The 15,005-nt window shown below is 52.1% G+C and overlaps 1 protein-coding gene across 5 annotated transcripts in view; it reads left to right on the top strand.

Annotated features, from left to right (window-relative positions):
- The window catches only part of VAC14 (VAC14 component of PIKFYVE complex), a 61,705-nt gene that overhangs the window by 27,050 nt on the left and 19,650 nt on the right, over positions 1 to 15,005 (top strand). For all 5 annotated transcript variants that reach the window (XM_065028989.1, XM_065028987.1, XM_065028990.1 and 2 more), the window contains 2 exons: positions 3,119 to 3,269; positions 13,640 to 13,772. In XM_065028989.1, the coding sequence (XP_064885061.1) occupies positions 3,119 to 3,269; positions 13,640 to 13,772 (284 nt within the window). The remainder of the gene's footprint in view (positions 1 to 3,118; positions 3,270 to 13,639; positions 13,773 to 15,005) is intronic.

Genomic DNA, 15,005 nt, shown 5'->3' with positions numbered 1-15,005 from the left:
TTCCTCTGCGTTGCCACCACTAGCAGAGCTGGTCTCGGCTCCGTTCAACCAGAACAAGTGGCAAATTAACCTGACCTAAATCTGAAGAAGCCAGAGAGACCAACAGTTTTGTGTGCCCTCAAAAATCTGTGCTCTGGGGGCAATACAGGAAGAAATCTTGCCTATTCCCAGGAAGAAGAAATAGCTGCTAATTTATAACAGCTCATTTATAACTGTCTGACAACCTGCTCCTTTTTCCCCGTCTGTGCAAAAAGCTCGTCCCCCTCCATGCTGCTCTTCATCCCCATGTGACGTCAGCCAGGTCTCCCCACTTCCATCACGATGCTGCTTTCCCCGCTCCTTCCAGCTCACGCTAACCGGCCCCATGCTTCCCGGAGCAGGAGCACACCGCCCTACATCTCACCACCACTAGGAAACCTTCATGGAAACCCCTTCCAAGCCGGGAAGATCATCCTTGGTGGCTGCTCCTCCAGGCTGGCCATTGGGATTGGGTCTGACGGCCACTCAGCTCCTGACGGATGGGACCCGCTGGCTCCTGGCGCAGCCGGCCTGTTGCCATGGCAATGGCAGGATATTGCTTTCTTACAGCCTCCTCGCTCGCACAAAGCCAGCCACCGGCTCCAGCTTTGCTTTGCGCAGGGATGTGCGGTGCATACCAAGCGCTCCTGGCTCTCCTCTGTCCCCAGCTGGGAACCCGTTCTGGAGCGTGTGGGGAAGAAGCAGCAGGAGCTGGAGCTCTCTGCCTCTTTCCCACGGCTGGAAAACTCCATGTCTTTACGGCTGCCTGCTCCTCTTCTTCCTCCAGATGCTTATGCACCTATCCCTCCTGCTTCTTATTTCCTCTAAGTTTTCCAATTGTAAAATCCAGCCTGTGCTGTTTTTTATCACCTCCTGCCTGTGACCTGCACAGTTGGCTTGTGGGGACACCCCTTAACCTCTCCAAAGCTTGAGAGGTACAGCCATACCCTCACTGGTGCCCATCACTGCCGGAGCATCCCGAGCCCAAGCAGCATCTCAGAGATGGGGCTTGGCACATGGCTCTGGAAGACTGGATCAAGAATTCAACCTCACAGGATAAGACATGGCTCTAAATTATTTGTGAGGCAGCAGGAGTGATCTCTGCCCAGCCCAGGGTCTCAGTCCTGTTTCCTCATGCTGTGGGAGCTGCTGGTGAAGTCTGTGCTGGACAACAGCCAAAGCCCTCAGCTGGATGGGAGGGCTGGAAAGGGGCATCAGGGTAGCAGTGGTGGCAATCATGGGTGGCTGGTTCGTGCTGTACATCAGCCATGTGTTGTTATGGCCTTGGTATGGTAGGATACGTCATCCTGGTTGTGTTGGCTTTGGCAAAATCAGTAGCATGAACCAGAGTCCCAGCTCTCACCCACTTACTGGCCCTGGTAGCCAAGTCCTGAGTCTCTTTTGCCAGTTTTAACCAAAGACAATGACATTTAGAAACCTCTACGGGTGTTATTTTCCCAGCTGTGTGAGTTTGAGACCCAAATTACCGCCTTTCCCCACTCAAAGGCTGAAAGTTCAACTGAGCCATGTGATTAACCACCAGAGAATCCACGTGGGCCTTCAGGAGACCAGGGATCATGAGCTCAGCTCAGGAGCATCTTCTGCTTGAAACAAAACACTGTCAGTCTCACTTTATCTGAGCCACCAATGCTTGAAAGCCAGTCGGAGAGGGAGGACCGAGGTCTTTCCTCTGCCAGGGACCACAGACCCTTCCCCAGCAGAGGATGGAGGCTGGCAGTGGCAGCGACCTCCCGTGCTGGCAACCAGGTCTCATCCTTGACAGCATCACGGAGGTGCCGTGTTCTTCAGGGACAGCAGTACAAGTTGTTGTTGTTGTCTTATTTTTTTTCCCTCCCCTGGGGAGCTGCAGACTGGGACTTAATCATGTTTATAGGCAGAGGGTCTTCCCCAGCGTGCTGGAGCCTCGTGGTGCCCACAACAGGCTGCTTCCCCATGGCCAGCGCTGCACCTAAGCCTGGACACCTCGCTGCCTGCCCAAGTACTGCCAGGGGCTTAAAAATCAGCCCTAATTTAAAACAAACAAACAGAAAAACCACACACACCGCCCAAAAAGAAGAAAACCACCTCCACAGCTTAAGATATCTGTGCAACAGCAAAACCCGGGGGCTCCTGTATCTCTCATCTTTAGAGGTCATATTTTCAAGTTCTACACTATCAAAAAAAAAAAAAAGTAATTGTGTTTTTTGTTCAAGGTGTAAGGGGTTTTTTTTAATAAATCTAAAGCTTAAACTCCCTTGTAACTGCAGCTCCTCAGGAAGATGCCATGTGAGAATACATGGAAAGGCTGGAACACCGTGCTGGCGGGTGAGGGGTGGTCGGGGCTGTGCTGTGCTGGATGCTGACTGGTCAGACATGGCAATCGGCCCTTTTTGGCAGCCTTTCTGCTCCGCACAGCCCTGCTACACTCTGAGATCAGGGATGGCTGATGAAACATCTAGACCCAAGGACATTTGAATGAAGCAGGACCCAAAATAGCCTGAGACATGAGAAGGGTTGAGGATGAAAAAAAAACACCCACCCTGTAACAGCTTCTCCAGAAATGCTATATATAGACTAATTTGGTGACTTCTGGAAGGAAAGAGCTATGAAATTGAAATGGCAGCTCTGCCTCACTGTCCTGAGTGCAGGCAGCTGACCCAGGGGGGCAGAGGGATGTTTGCCCCCAAGAACATCCCCATGCTCCTGCTGGGGTTGTCCCAAATCTGTGGTTGTGAAGGGGAGTGTGGAAGCAAAGCCCAGGGCTCCCCAAATTGGGAAGAAGGAGAAGCAAACCCTGTTCCTGGTTGCATAAATTAGATTAAATTTAATTTCAAATGCTCCCTTGGGACTCCCAGAGCAGAAACGTTTTTTTGTCTTCCCCTTTTCTCTTTCCTGCCTCATCCCCTCTGCAGTCATTTGAAACTTCCACTTGGAGCCCCAGAGGTAGCCCTCTTTTCCCTACGCCTTTCTCGATGTGCTGAAATTTGCTGTTTGCTTCCCATCTCTCCCTCTCCAACTGTGGGTTTGGAAAGGAAAGGTCACCCTGCTAGCTGCCACCACCCCTGTGCCTGCTCATCCCGTGCCATCCCTCTCTCTACAGGTTATCCTGAAGGACCTGGAAGTTCTGGCTGAAATTGCATCTTCCCCAGCAGGACAGACAGAGGGTCACGGTCCCTCTGACAGCTCCGATGTGCGACCTGGCCCGGTGGAACTTCACATCCCAGCCAGGACCAGCCAGCTGAGCTCCTCTGGTGAGTGCTGCAGCTCTGGCTCATGTTTTGGGGACACAGGACTCTGTTTTGGGGATTTAGGACTCTATTTAGCAGCAGAATGCTGTAGGGGCCGGCGTGGAGGGATGTCAGCATTGTCCTGTTTTTTACAGGACCTTGGGTGCTAGGTGTCCAGACTATAGACAGATCTGCAGAAGGTTCAGTCTGTGCCTATGATGTTGCCTGTTCAAGGCTGCCCAGGTTGACTATGGACTGCTCTTTTCCTCTAAGTGTCCAGCAGGACCTCAGGAGACAGATGAAGAGGGACAATCCTATTTTCTGGGGACTTCAGTAGTTAAAAAAAAAGCCTTTAATTAATTATCTCGGCACATAGGAAGTTTTTTCCACATTCCCTCGTCTGTGGCTCATCCTTCGCGGTTGCTTGGCTGCCCCTTCTCCTTGGCTGCTGCTATTTAAGGGCCTCCCTGTTGTACTCCCTGGGCCAGGTCGTCTTGGCCAAAAGCACATTTCATGTCAGCTTTGGATCGCAACCCGCACACGGAGCCAAGGCTGCCTCTCCCCGCACAGGACGTGGCCACAGGGCCTCGCAAAATCACCGTTGGAGAGGGAGGCTTTGCTTTTCACTCACCAGGCTTTGTTTTCTCTGAAGATCCTGGATCACTCACCCCTCCCTGGGCTTAAAAATGTCTGTGCCAGCAACCAGATCAGGTTTGGGGTTGTTTGGGTGGGTTTTTTTTTTTGCAGATCTACCTGTTTCACGGTAGCAGGCTCTGTGATGGAGGGGTGGGGGTACAATCCAAGCCCTCCACAAGTCTCCTCCATCCTCCCAGGGTCAGAAGTGAGACTGCTGGGTGGAGCAGCTCCCGCGGCGCTGGCCGAGCAGCTGAGGAGCCGCAGCTCAGCTCATGCTGATGCTTGTCTGAGGTTTCCTTCCTTGTGGATGAGCTAAAAATAGCAGGCGGGATGGCGTGGATCCTAACGGCTGCCGTGGCCCCTGTTAGCTATCTGGAAGAGCAACTTGGCTTCGCTTATATTGAAGTGTTAACATTTGAAAAGAGTCTGGCTCTCCCCACATCGAGCGGATCTGCTGGAGCTGGAGCTCCCAGTATGGGGGCATTGTGCCCCCACACAGGTTCTGGCTTCCTTACCTGCTTTCCTCTTCCTTGTAATGCATCAGAAAATTGTTTCTTTCAAAATTTATTTGGGGCTGAGCTCTGCAGGGTCGTTGGCTTTTACCCAAAGGCAGATGTTTTTGGATAGGGGAGACGAGTCAAGTTGTTGGCCTTGAACGTGTAATACGGCCCCAGTTCTGTCTGGCTCTGACCACCCAGGGTTGAGAGTGGATCAGCTGCTGGGCTCCAGCTACAGGGGGAATCAAGGGGTCACAGCTGGGCCAGGACCCTCCTGGATTACTCCTGGAAAAGCAGAGGCTTTTGGAGAAGACTCTTTTTGTCAGAAGGTTGTTTGAAGGTGGGGACTCTTTTGGGAGCAGAAGGGTGGCTAGTGGAAATCCCTACATCTGTATTTGGTCCTGGGGTAGTGATGGATGGTGAGAGCTAGTGAACCCAAATCCTACCACGCAGGCTGATGTGAGTTCAGCCCTTCCCAGGCAAAAAAACATGAGGTTCTGGTACTGAAAAGACGGTGTTTCCCTTTCTAGGGTGACTGGTTTTGTATGCGGATGCATGGGAGTGTTCCCCAGGCACACCTCCCTGGCTAGCACCACAATTTCTCAGCAGTAGGATGCTATTGCACTGTTGGAGGGACGGCTGTGGGTACCAGCGCTTCTTCCTGGGATTAAATCGTTCCATTCCCATCACCACACTTTAGACCGAGGTGCTACTGGAGCTGGTAGTGCTCAGGTCTGCTTCTCTCCTACCTGTCTAAGGATGCAGTTGGTGGCTTGCAGGTAAACAAGCATGGGCACTCCGTAAAACCTTTGAGCGTGCAGGTTTCTGTGCTGTGCTCTCTGTTTCGGTGCTCCAGGCTTTGCCACCCGAGTGGCGAGGGCAGGAAGGGGGCGGCAGGGGCTGGTGCCCCCATGGTCTTCCCCCCCAGCTTCCTCTAACTCCTTTCTTCCCTCGGGATGTGTTTATGCAGTTGTTTCCCTGCCATTGAGTTCAGTTTCCTTCAGATGCTGGGTTGATTAGTCAGGAAAGCCGTGTCCCACTTCCGCAGCCCGTTCCCAGCTCCAGTTTTTATTTAGCCGCTTTGTTCTCCAGTTACGTAAGGTCAGCTGCCCTTGACGCCTTCTCCAAACACAATGAGCTGGGGCCAGCCCAGCCAAGCACCGCTTGGGAGACCCAGCATCTCCCGACCTGCTCCAGCAGCCCTGTGAGAGGCTGGCTGGGTGCTGAGTTCCATCAGTCTGTCCTTGGGTCTCTTTTGCCCAGTTTTCTGTGACAAGGTCTGCAGGGCTGTGCCCAAAAGCTCCCCACTTCTTGGTCTCATGGTACAAGGACCCATCAAGTTTGTACAATGGCAATCCAGCTGCTTGCTTTGCTTTCTTTTGCCAGCCGAGTAGAAGTTGGGACAAGTAGCAGACAACCCAAGAGTCGTTGTCACCAAGTTCAGCAGATCAAGGGAGGTGATTCTGTCCCTCCACTCCAGTGAGACCCCCCTGCAGTGCTGGAACTGCTCTGGATTCTTCAGCACAGGACAGACATGGAGCTGCTGGAGAAGGGCCAGAGGAGCCACAGAAATGGTCCGAGGCTGGAACAGCTCTGCTTGGAGGACAGACTGAGAGACTTGGGGTGTTCAGCTGGAGAAGAGAAGGCTCCAGGGAGACCTTATTGTGGCCTTTCAGTGCTTAAAAGGGGCCTGTAAGAAAAGCGGGGACAGATTTTTTAGCAGGGCCTGTTGTGATAGGACAAGGGGTGATGGTTTTAAACTAAAAGAGGGGAGATACAGGCCAGACATGAGGAAAACGTTTTTCACTATGAGGGTGGTGAAACACTGGCCCAAGTTGCCCAGAGAGGTGGTGGATGTCCCTGGAGACATCCCAGGCCAGGCTGGACAAGGCTCTGAGCAACCTGATTTGGTGAAGATGTCCCTGCTCGTGGCAGGGGTGGCACTGGATGAATGTTGAAGATCCCTTCAACCTAAACCATTCTGTGATAGCACAAGGACAAGACCTCCAGCCCAGACTCCAGCTCTTCCCTGCACAGGAGGAGAAAGCTCTCTCCAAAAGGATGACAAAACCATCTGCTGCCTCATACAGGGTAGTTCTTACACACATCTCTTCCTTCCTTTCTCCACAGCTTTGTAAGAAGTGGTTATGACCCTTTGTTTCACAAGAAGCTCTTTCCTCTTTGGCTTGATCCTGTGTCTCCTGCCTGGCGTCCTGCCGGAGCTGATGGGGACGGTGCCAAACCCCCTGAACACCTCACACTGTAGGAAGTTTACTGGGAGGTTGACTCCATATGTGGCTGCACTAACACACGTGAGGTCATTGATTTCCACCGCCAGTGCATGGATATCGCAGGAGTCGGTGAATTACTCTGTGAGAAACATCATCTGTTGAATTCACACTTGCCGTGTCCCCTCGGGAGAACAAGTGGCGCTCCAGTGCCTGGACCGAGCTTGAGATGTGCTGTGATAGGGGTTTCCTGTCGCCATCTCTTTGAGCTCTTTTGTTCTCAGTGAGCCAAACCACTCCCTTTACGTTTTCTATCACTTCATTTGTGTAATCATAGATATGCAGAGGTGGCCGCACAGCACAAGGTTCCACCTCCATATGATCTGGATAATGTTAGGCTGGCCTCTAAAAACACCAAAGGAGAGTCTGTAGGGTGCATGGGGTCTGTGAAGGGGAGGAAAGAAAAGCTGTCCCATTGTCAGATGGCTTGGATTTGCTAAACTGGCAAGGGTAGAAGGGAAACCGCTCCATACTCGTCCTCTCCACGGAGGGCAAGGTGACAGCCGATGTCGCACCGTGGACTTCTTGCTCTCAGAGGAGCCGGTTTCCAACAGCTTTGCCGGGATCAGGAGTGCGACAGAAGGAAACAGAAGAGCCGAGCAAGCAAGAGAGGAGAAACCTGTTGATCCTGAGTGCTCTGAGCTCAGCATTCTGGTTCCGGATGGTCAGTGGCTCTGCCATCCCCTGCCCTGTTGGCATGGAGCTGTGCAAGAGGGTTGACTTTCCAAAATGTTCTCCTGTCTCTTGGAGAGGAATGAGAAGAAATGGGTGATTTGTTTCTTTTCCTGGGCGCTCTGCTGTGACAGCGCTGGGACCCTGCAGAAAACCCCGGGAGAAACTGTCCACACCAGAGCTGCAATTCCCCTGGAGCACCTTCAGGTTTAGATTCCTCCTGAGACAGCTACAATATGTGGCTGGTTGGAGAGGCTGAGGATTCCTGAATAAAAGCCAGGATTGCTGATTTGTAGGGACTGATGATGATGATGATGTAGATAAGATCACTTTTAGACAAACACCCCCTGTGTAGTTACTTTGCTGAGCTGCCTCTGTTTCCCCAAGGCACTGCAAGGGAATTGGAGAGCGGGGTGAGGAATGACATTAAAACAATTAAACTAGTAAAATGAATATTGGTGCAGAAACTGCCCAGCAAAGCCTGTTTCTTCTCATTCCTGCTTGCAGGTTCTCTTCCATGTGCTTCACCTTTCCATGCAGTAGCATCAGTCCACCCTAAACTTGCCACCAAGCTTAACTGCTCCTGGTTTTGCAGCACTGCTGAGAATTTTCTTCTCCTGTACATTGTCTAAGCTATACCCTTGCTTCATTTTTACTTATTGATTTACCTGAACGGAGAAAAATGATCCAGTAGTGGACTGCTAACGTTCCTAAGCAACCCATCAGCATTATTGTTGCTGCCTTCCTCCAAGGTAGGCACAAGCACAGACCCTGCGTTGAGTGGGGGAAGCCAGAAGGTCAGTGCATCAAAAGCTTCATTTGGTATCAAAATACATACCCCAGCCCGTCTGGGTACCTGCTTTCTGGTGAGATGCTGAAGTCTCAGGAATTGCAAACCCAGAGCTCTTTAGCCAGGTAGGAAGGGGAGAAGCATGCCTGGGTCTGGACAGCCCTGCGAAAGCAGCTGAGCACAGCCCGAGGCCATATGGTCCAGGATTTCGGTGGTTTTATTTCCTCAGCAGCATCCTGCGCTCCAGAGAGGGGAGAACAGAGGTTTTGCAGAGCCCAGCTGAGCTGCCGACACGTTTGCATCTGTTTCCAGCTACGCCCTGCAACGGGTTTTGGGGGGGGGGGAGGGGGCGCGGCGGAGAGGATTTGCCTTTTTTACGGCTCTATTTTTATCCTGCTCCACAAGGCTTCGCTGCCTGTGTTTGCAAAAGCTAAAATTCAAAACATCCTGGGGAAAGCTGCCGCGAGGAGCGGGGGGGATGCCACGCAGATTCCCACGTCGCCGCTCGGGGTTTCACTGAGCACCATCTGGCAGCGCCGGCTCCCATGAGCCCCACGCGGGTCGAAGGCTCCTGGACCAGCTCCGGCTGCTGCTGGGTTTATCCCAATTGCTCCCGGAGGAGCCGTGGGAGATCCTTCTCCAGCTGAGCTGGAAATGTGATGCCCCGAGGAAGGCACTGGGGTAGGAAGGATGCTCAGCCCCCACCAGCTCTTAGCTCACCCTCGCTGTATCCGAGCTGAAATTGCTTCAATTAGGGATTGTGGTAAATCATTTTAGCTAAACCGCCGCAAATACCCTGGTGGATACTTTTTAACCAGCTTACCCAGCTTTAGCTTGCTTCAGAAAGGAATCAATTCTGGTCCAATCTTATTTAAATTTGGTTTAAATGGAGTTAAGCAAGTCCACACCAGTTTTAATTAAGACCAGTTTGAAACCGATTACGGTAAATTAGTGGAAGTTGCATTTTCTGCCAGGGTGAAGTTCAGCATTTTGCAGCTGAAAATCCGAGTTCATGTCAGACTCTGCCAGGCTCCCCAGGAGCAATCTGGGGACACTTTGGCCACTGTAGGTCTTGAGACAACTCAGCCCATCAAGCAGCCAGACAAGCTGAATGTTCCAGGCAGCTATACAATATATATTTATAAGGGCCTTAATATAGATCCCTAATTGCCTGTCTCGGTTGATTTATAGCGTGGCCACGTGAGCGATGGGAATGGTACGAACCGCCGGTGAGCACTTGGGGTACACAGGGGGGTTTGGGCAGGTGTTCGCCACGCTCCATTTGAGCTGTCACCCATGGGTGGGGGGGATGGATGCTGCACTGGTTTAGGTGTTGCAAGAAGCACTTGAGTGCCTGGCTCTACCCCAGGCTGTGAAGCTTGCCTCAGGAAAGGATTTTTTAGCCCAGCACCCTGGGATGCGGGAGGATGCTGCAGTCATTGAGAAGCGTCCAGGTTGGCTGAATGGTGAGGATTCATTTCAGCCACAGAGCTGCAATTTCCATGTGCCTTCATAGCTTTTTTCTGCTGATTCTTGTTTCACTGCTCTGATGTTTCTGTGGGCCCAAAATTCCTATTTGTTCCCATTACAGCTGGTATTTGGGCTGAATTTCGTCGTTTCTCTGAGCAGAGATCTTTCTTCTTCCAGCTCCCTCCTCTATGTTAGATTGAAAAAAGGCAGCAGAGCCGTGACATGCCACCAGCCCCGCTCCGGGTACGTTAACAGCTGATCTGGCAGGTTACGGATCTGCAAAGTCTCGCTTCAGGGAAAGGGGGAGAGGTGCAAGCTTCAATTAATTAAGCCACAGTTTTCTTAACACTTCTCTCTGCTTGTCTCTCGTGCTTCGTAGAAACACTTGACAAGCTGCTTCTATGGTTCTGTCAAGCCGGGGATGCCGTGGTGCCAAGCTGTAACCTGTGGGGTGACAAGCTGAACTCCAGGCTACCCCAGGAAGGGTTACACGATGGCAGATAAGGTGCCAGCCGCTTCCTAGACATCCTATAAATGCAGAACAAATGGGAAGTTTAGAGGATCCGGAGGTTTTGCAAGAGAAATGTTTTGCCTGCTTGGAAAAAGTATTGCCCTTTTAAACTCCAGCTGAGGTTTGGTTGAGCCTTTTGCAGCCTGGGAGGCTCTTACACACTGGTTTCTTACCCCTGGTGTTACCCCTAGAGAGCACTGGCAAGGCTGGTCCGGCATGGCGTGCCGCGGTGGAAAACTTCCTTAGCGACATGCAGATGTAGCTGCTGGGTGCCAAGTGGGCAAGAGATGGAGAAATGATCCCTTTTGAGTTTAGTCTGGATGCTCCCGGAGGCAAAGGATGATGAAATTGTTCCCTGGGGTGTGCAGACCCTCACATCATGCTTTCCTCTCCTAAAACAGCAGGGCTAAGGCTTGTTTTTGCTGTCTGCGTCTAAATCCCTCCTTGCTCCCAGCTCCCTGACCCTGGCTGGGCAGGAGGGTTGGAGGTTCGGCAGTGAGTTGATGAAAGAAGGTGGCAGGACTGTAGGCTGGAGATTGCAGCTGGGAGCTTATCTCTGAGGCCATCCTGGCTTTTGGGTGCTCACCTGACCCAGTGGGTCCTTCCGAGACTCCAGCTGTAGATGCAGGAGACACAACAGCACCTCACGAGTGCAGATCTGAGGCTGCTTCTGCCTGGTCTGTCTTGCACCAACATTCCCAGCCGTGTGGCTGCTGGCTCTGTCCTGTGCACATCGCTGCTTCTGTTTTTCCCTTGGGATGCATTTTGGGATCTGTCAAGGTTTGCGCTTTGGTGGGATGGCAGCTGAGGCTTTGCTGCACAGAGCAAATGCTGTGCAGGAGCTGCTGCCTGTGCTGCTGCCAACAGAGACAAGGGATCAGAGAGATCAATTTTGGGGTCTTGAAAAGGTAAAAACTCCAAGATCAGGCCTTCCCCTGGCCAAGCTATAATGTTGGGGCATTACTAGCTGGTGCCGGTGAAGGTGTGATGTCCTGCCCACTCCTCGCTCCTGGGTTGCAGCGCAGCTCTGGTTTGGCTGCCTCGTCACTGCTAACAAAACAGACAAAAAAATACCACTTTTGCAGCTTTGAAAGATGGTTTCCATCTGCTCTTCACCTCCCCTCCCCAGCCTGGGCACCAGACAGAAGACCAGGGCTTGCTTTTGAGGCTCTGCCTGTGGTATAGGCTGGGAGATGCAAGGCTGAGCCGTGGTGGGAAGGCAGAGCTGCTCCGTGTCACCTTGTCAAGACCACATCTCTTCTCAACCTGCTTTTGAGCTTTACTGAGCAGCTGGAGTGACGACACAAGGGGCGCGACTGGATTTTCACACCGGGCACCCCCTGCCTTCGAACAAACACACTGTTGTTTTGGAGCACATCGGCTCAGCTAGATCCTATTATGGTTTTTTGCCCGGATCATCTTCCCCACAGCTGAGGGGAAACACGATGCTACAGCAAACACTTGTGCTCCGGGAGATCCCTGCTTCAAAGCCTGGTTTGGGGTTTCGAATGCACCAAAGCAGGGTGGACACTTGGCTCCAGCGGGCAGGAGACACTGAATTTTGTTCCTGATGACCTCGTATTTTATTTTCCTTTGTGTATGTTCTCTTGGATGCTAAATCCGAGCCTGGGGCAGCTGCCCTGGCTGAGCCCATGTCTGCATCTCTGCGTATGACTGGGACAGGCAGGGTGGAAAACAGCCCAGTGGCTTTTCCATGAGCTTTCCTGGGCTTTGGCGGCTTGATTGTGTCTTTAATTGGCTGCTCCATGCTCTGCTGAGTCTCGGTGGAAGCAGACAACACACATAAATCAAACTCTTCAGGTTTCCTTCAGTGATCTGATGGAAAGACTGGCTGTTCTCAGGGTGGGGGGAATAACCTTGGGACACTTTTGTGTGCCGGCTTCCCTCCTTACCAGGGTTAGACATGAGCTTCCCATAGGAGAAATTAAGGGAGAGAGCTCCCCTCATTGCAAAGCTGCCTTTAAAACCTCTCTGCAAACATTTGCTTTGAGAACCATCCTGCTAAATAAACCATCTCCCCTGTAGTTTCACTGTGGGAAAAGCAATCTTTACCTGCCAGCTCCCTGCACTTGGTGGGTTTGAAGAGGTATTTTTTCTGATGTTCTCTGCGTACCCTGAGCTGGGAAATGCCCCTTCACCAGCCCTCCCTGGCTTACCTGCCCTGAAAATAGTCTCAGACCAAGTTAGGACATCTTAACGAGCAGTGAGAGCTGCTTGCAGCATCAGCCCATGCACCTTACACCCTGGAGCGCCATTTGCTGTTAAACAAGTAATAGGAGCCCATCTTGAGGGAATTTATGACCCTGAGGGCTGTGGAGAGGGATGCTGGCTGCTCAGCAGAGGCTTCATCTCCAGGTGCCCTGCGCGACAGGAGGGCGCAGTGCATCCCTTCCCCGTGCCATGAGACATCCCTGGCCCCAAGCAAAGTGCCTAAGGAGGAAACACAAAAGCTTTGCGTCCTGGAGGTGCATTGAGTCTGAGTGTGTCAGAGCACATCTGGGCTCTCCTGAGCACCCCGTCTCTCCTGGCCATTTCTCCTCTCTCTGCTTTTGCACCCTGTGCCTTCCCTCTGGCCGAGGCGCTTCCCACACCCTTCTTGCTGCTCTCATTAACTGTAATTTTCTGCCTTTGAGACTTATAAATGTGATCTGTGACAGCTGCCGCCTCAAAGCAAAGTCTTGTTTGCCTTCTGGGCTGCAACCATGGCTGCTGCAGAAGCAGCGAGAGGGTTTGTGCCCCAACCCAGCAGGGATGCTCCAGCCTGGAGGCACCACTGCTCCTTCGTGCCAAGTCTCCCTTCCTCACCCTTCAGCTGCTTTTCTTATAAACTGTTTTTGCAAACAGTGAACACCAAAAAAAACAAACCCACAATTTTTGGTACAATCTCTAAGCTTGGAGCTCTGCTGTGTTTTGACCAGTACTTTAGGATGGCCCCGGGGCACATCGTACGTGACACTGCTGCACCAAGTGGCTCCTGCTGGGGGGAATCATATCACCGAGTGTAAACCAGTGGCCATGCCACGACCCAGGGCTGAACATGCGTGTGTGCTGCTATGTGCATGCTGGGCTCGGGGCATCTGTGGCATGTGGGGTTGGATTAAAGGCTCTTCAACTCACCAGCAGCCTGTTTTTGGGGATAAGTGTACATGCTGTATCCCAGGAGACAGGAATGCCTATTGATCTAGGGCCTTGGGCACTCTTCTGCTATCAAGTACTGAAGCTGAGCTGCTCTGGGACGATCTCCTAAAAAGTCCTTTTCACCGCCATGTGCTGCTTCAAGGGCTGGGGCCACCACAGGACACTTTCCCCCAGGACAGAGAGAGCTGCAGCAGGGCCGGCTCTGCTCGGACCCAGCAAATGGGGTTATACGAGGCTTGGAAATATTTTCATGCGCCAACCCTCCTCTGCTGAGTGTTGCAACTGTATTTTGGGTGTCTGCTCTCTGATTGAGACTGTTTGGCAGGAGGGCCCTGGCTGCTCTAATTTGCTCTCTTCTCCTGCCTCCCCAGGTACAAAAGGCTTGGAATGCTCGCCCTCTACCCCCACCATGAACTCCTACTTCTACAAGTTCATGATCAACCTGCTGAAGCGCTTCAGCAGCGAACGGAAACTTCTGGAGACCAGAGGCGCCTTCATCATAAGGTCAGAGCACCCCACCAACCTCGTCAAAGCTCCCGAGCACTCCCAGGCAGGGTGGGATGGGGATAATGGGGTCGAGCAGCTCCCTCAGAGCCAAGACCATTTCTGCAAGCCTCCCTCGTTCACCGGCGGACAGTTTCTGAGCAAACAGGACTTGCCTTTCACATGTCGAGGCACCATATTGCTCATCCCATCCCCAGAGGCAAAGTAGCTCCTTATTAAATAGCGTTGTCAGAGCCCGTTTCATTACAGAACAACTAGACCAGCCGGAGCATGAGGACAGGTTTGCATTCATTCAGGGTGCCAAGTCGAGTGAATCTTTCCACTCAGCTCAGTGAGATGCTCGCCCAGCAAAAGCCTCATCCCCATAAGTCACGTTTTGGTGCTTAGAGCTGGTGCATTTTGCTTCAGCTTTTTAAGGAGCAGAGGCTGGAAAGCCAAGTGTGGTGGCAGCTGGCAGCGCATCAGCCGTAATGCAATGAAATCTGGGGCAAGGGACGCCAATTCATCAGCTCGCTGGGAAATAACGGGCTTAAGAGTCGAGGCGGGTGGAGAAATGGGTGAGGCGGTCGGTGGGAGGAAGGGGCAGGAACCTGGGCTTTCCTCCCTTGCTTTCAGGGAGGTGGCAACAAAATGAACATAGGGAGAGCATGAAACCCAAACCCTGCTCCCGTGGGGGAGCAGAGCTGCCTCTCTGAAGGCACAAAGCACTGATGGGGGAGTCACATCGCTGCGACTGGAAAATAAAGCGTGCAGAGCTCTCAAAATCTGCTAAGCTGAGCCAGGTGTTGAGTTGTACTTGCCTGGGCAGCAGTTTGTGCCCAAGTGTTCGGGCAGCCCTAGAGCATGCCGAAAAGTTGTCACTGGATTCACCCCATGAGTGATGAACATCAAGGCGAAGCGTGGCAGGTTGCAAAAATAATGAAACTTGGGCAGGGCAGGGTTGCAGCCACTGTTGTCGGAGGTTTCCCCCCACTTAGGTTAAATTTTAATGTAATGCATTACATTTCTCTCCCCAAAAAAAATCTAGTTAAGCATATGGTTTTTAGCTCCTGATAGCAGTCTGGAAATGTTTGGTTTAATCGTATGAGGATCTCAGAATAGGGCAGAGAAATATCCCATTTGTCATGTCCCCCCTCTTCTCCCTGGTCAGCACAGCCCGTGTTTTGAGCAACTCTTGGCAGGCAAGCAGCCCTGTTCCTCGTTAAGGGAGCAGGGCAATTAGAGCAATAATGA

This window comes from Columba livia, chromosome 13, assembly GCF_036013475.1.
Source record: "Columba livia isolate bColLiv1 breed racing homer chromosome 13, bColLiv1.pat.W.v2, whole genome shotgun sequence".
Classification (NCBI taxonomy): domain Eukaryota; kingdom Metazoa; phylum Chordata; class Aves; order Columbiformes; family Columbidae; genus Columba; species Columba livia.
The sequence above is the reverse complement of the archived record's forward strand: the minus strand, read 5'-3'. Positions and strand labels throughout refer to the sequence as shown.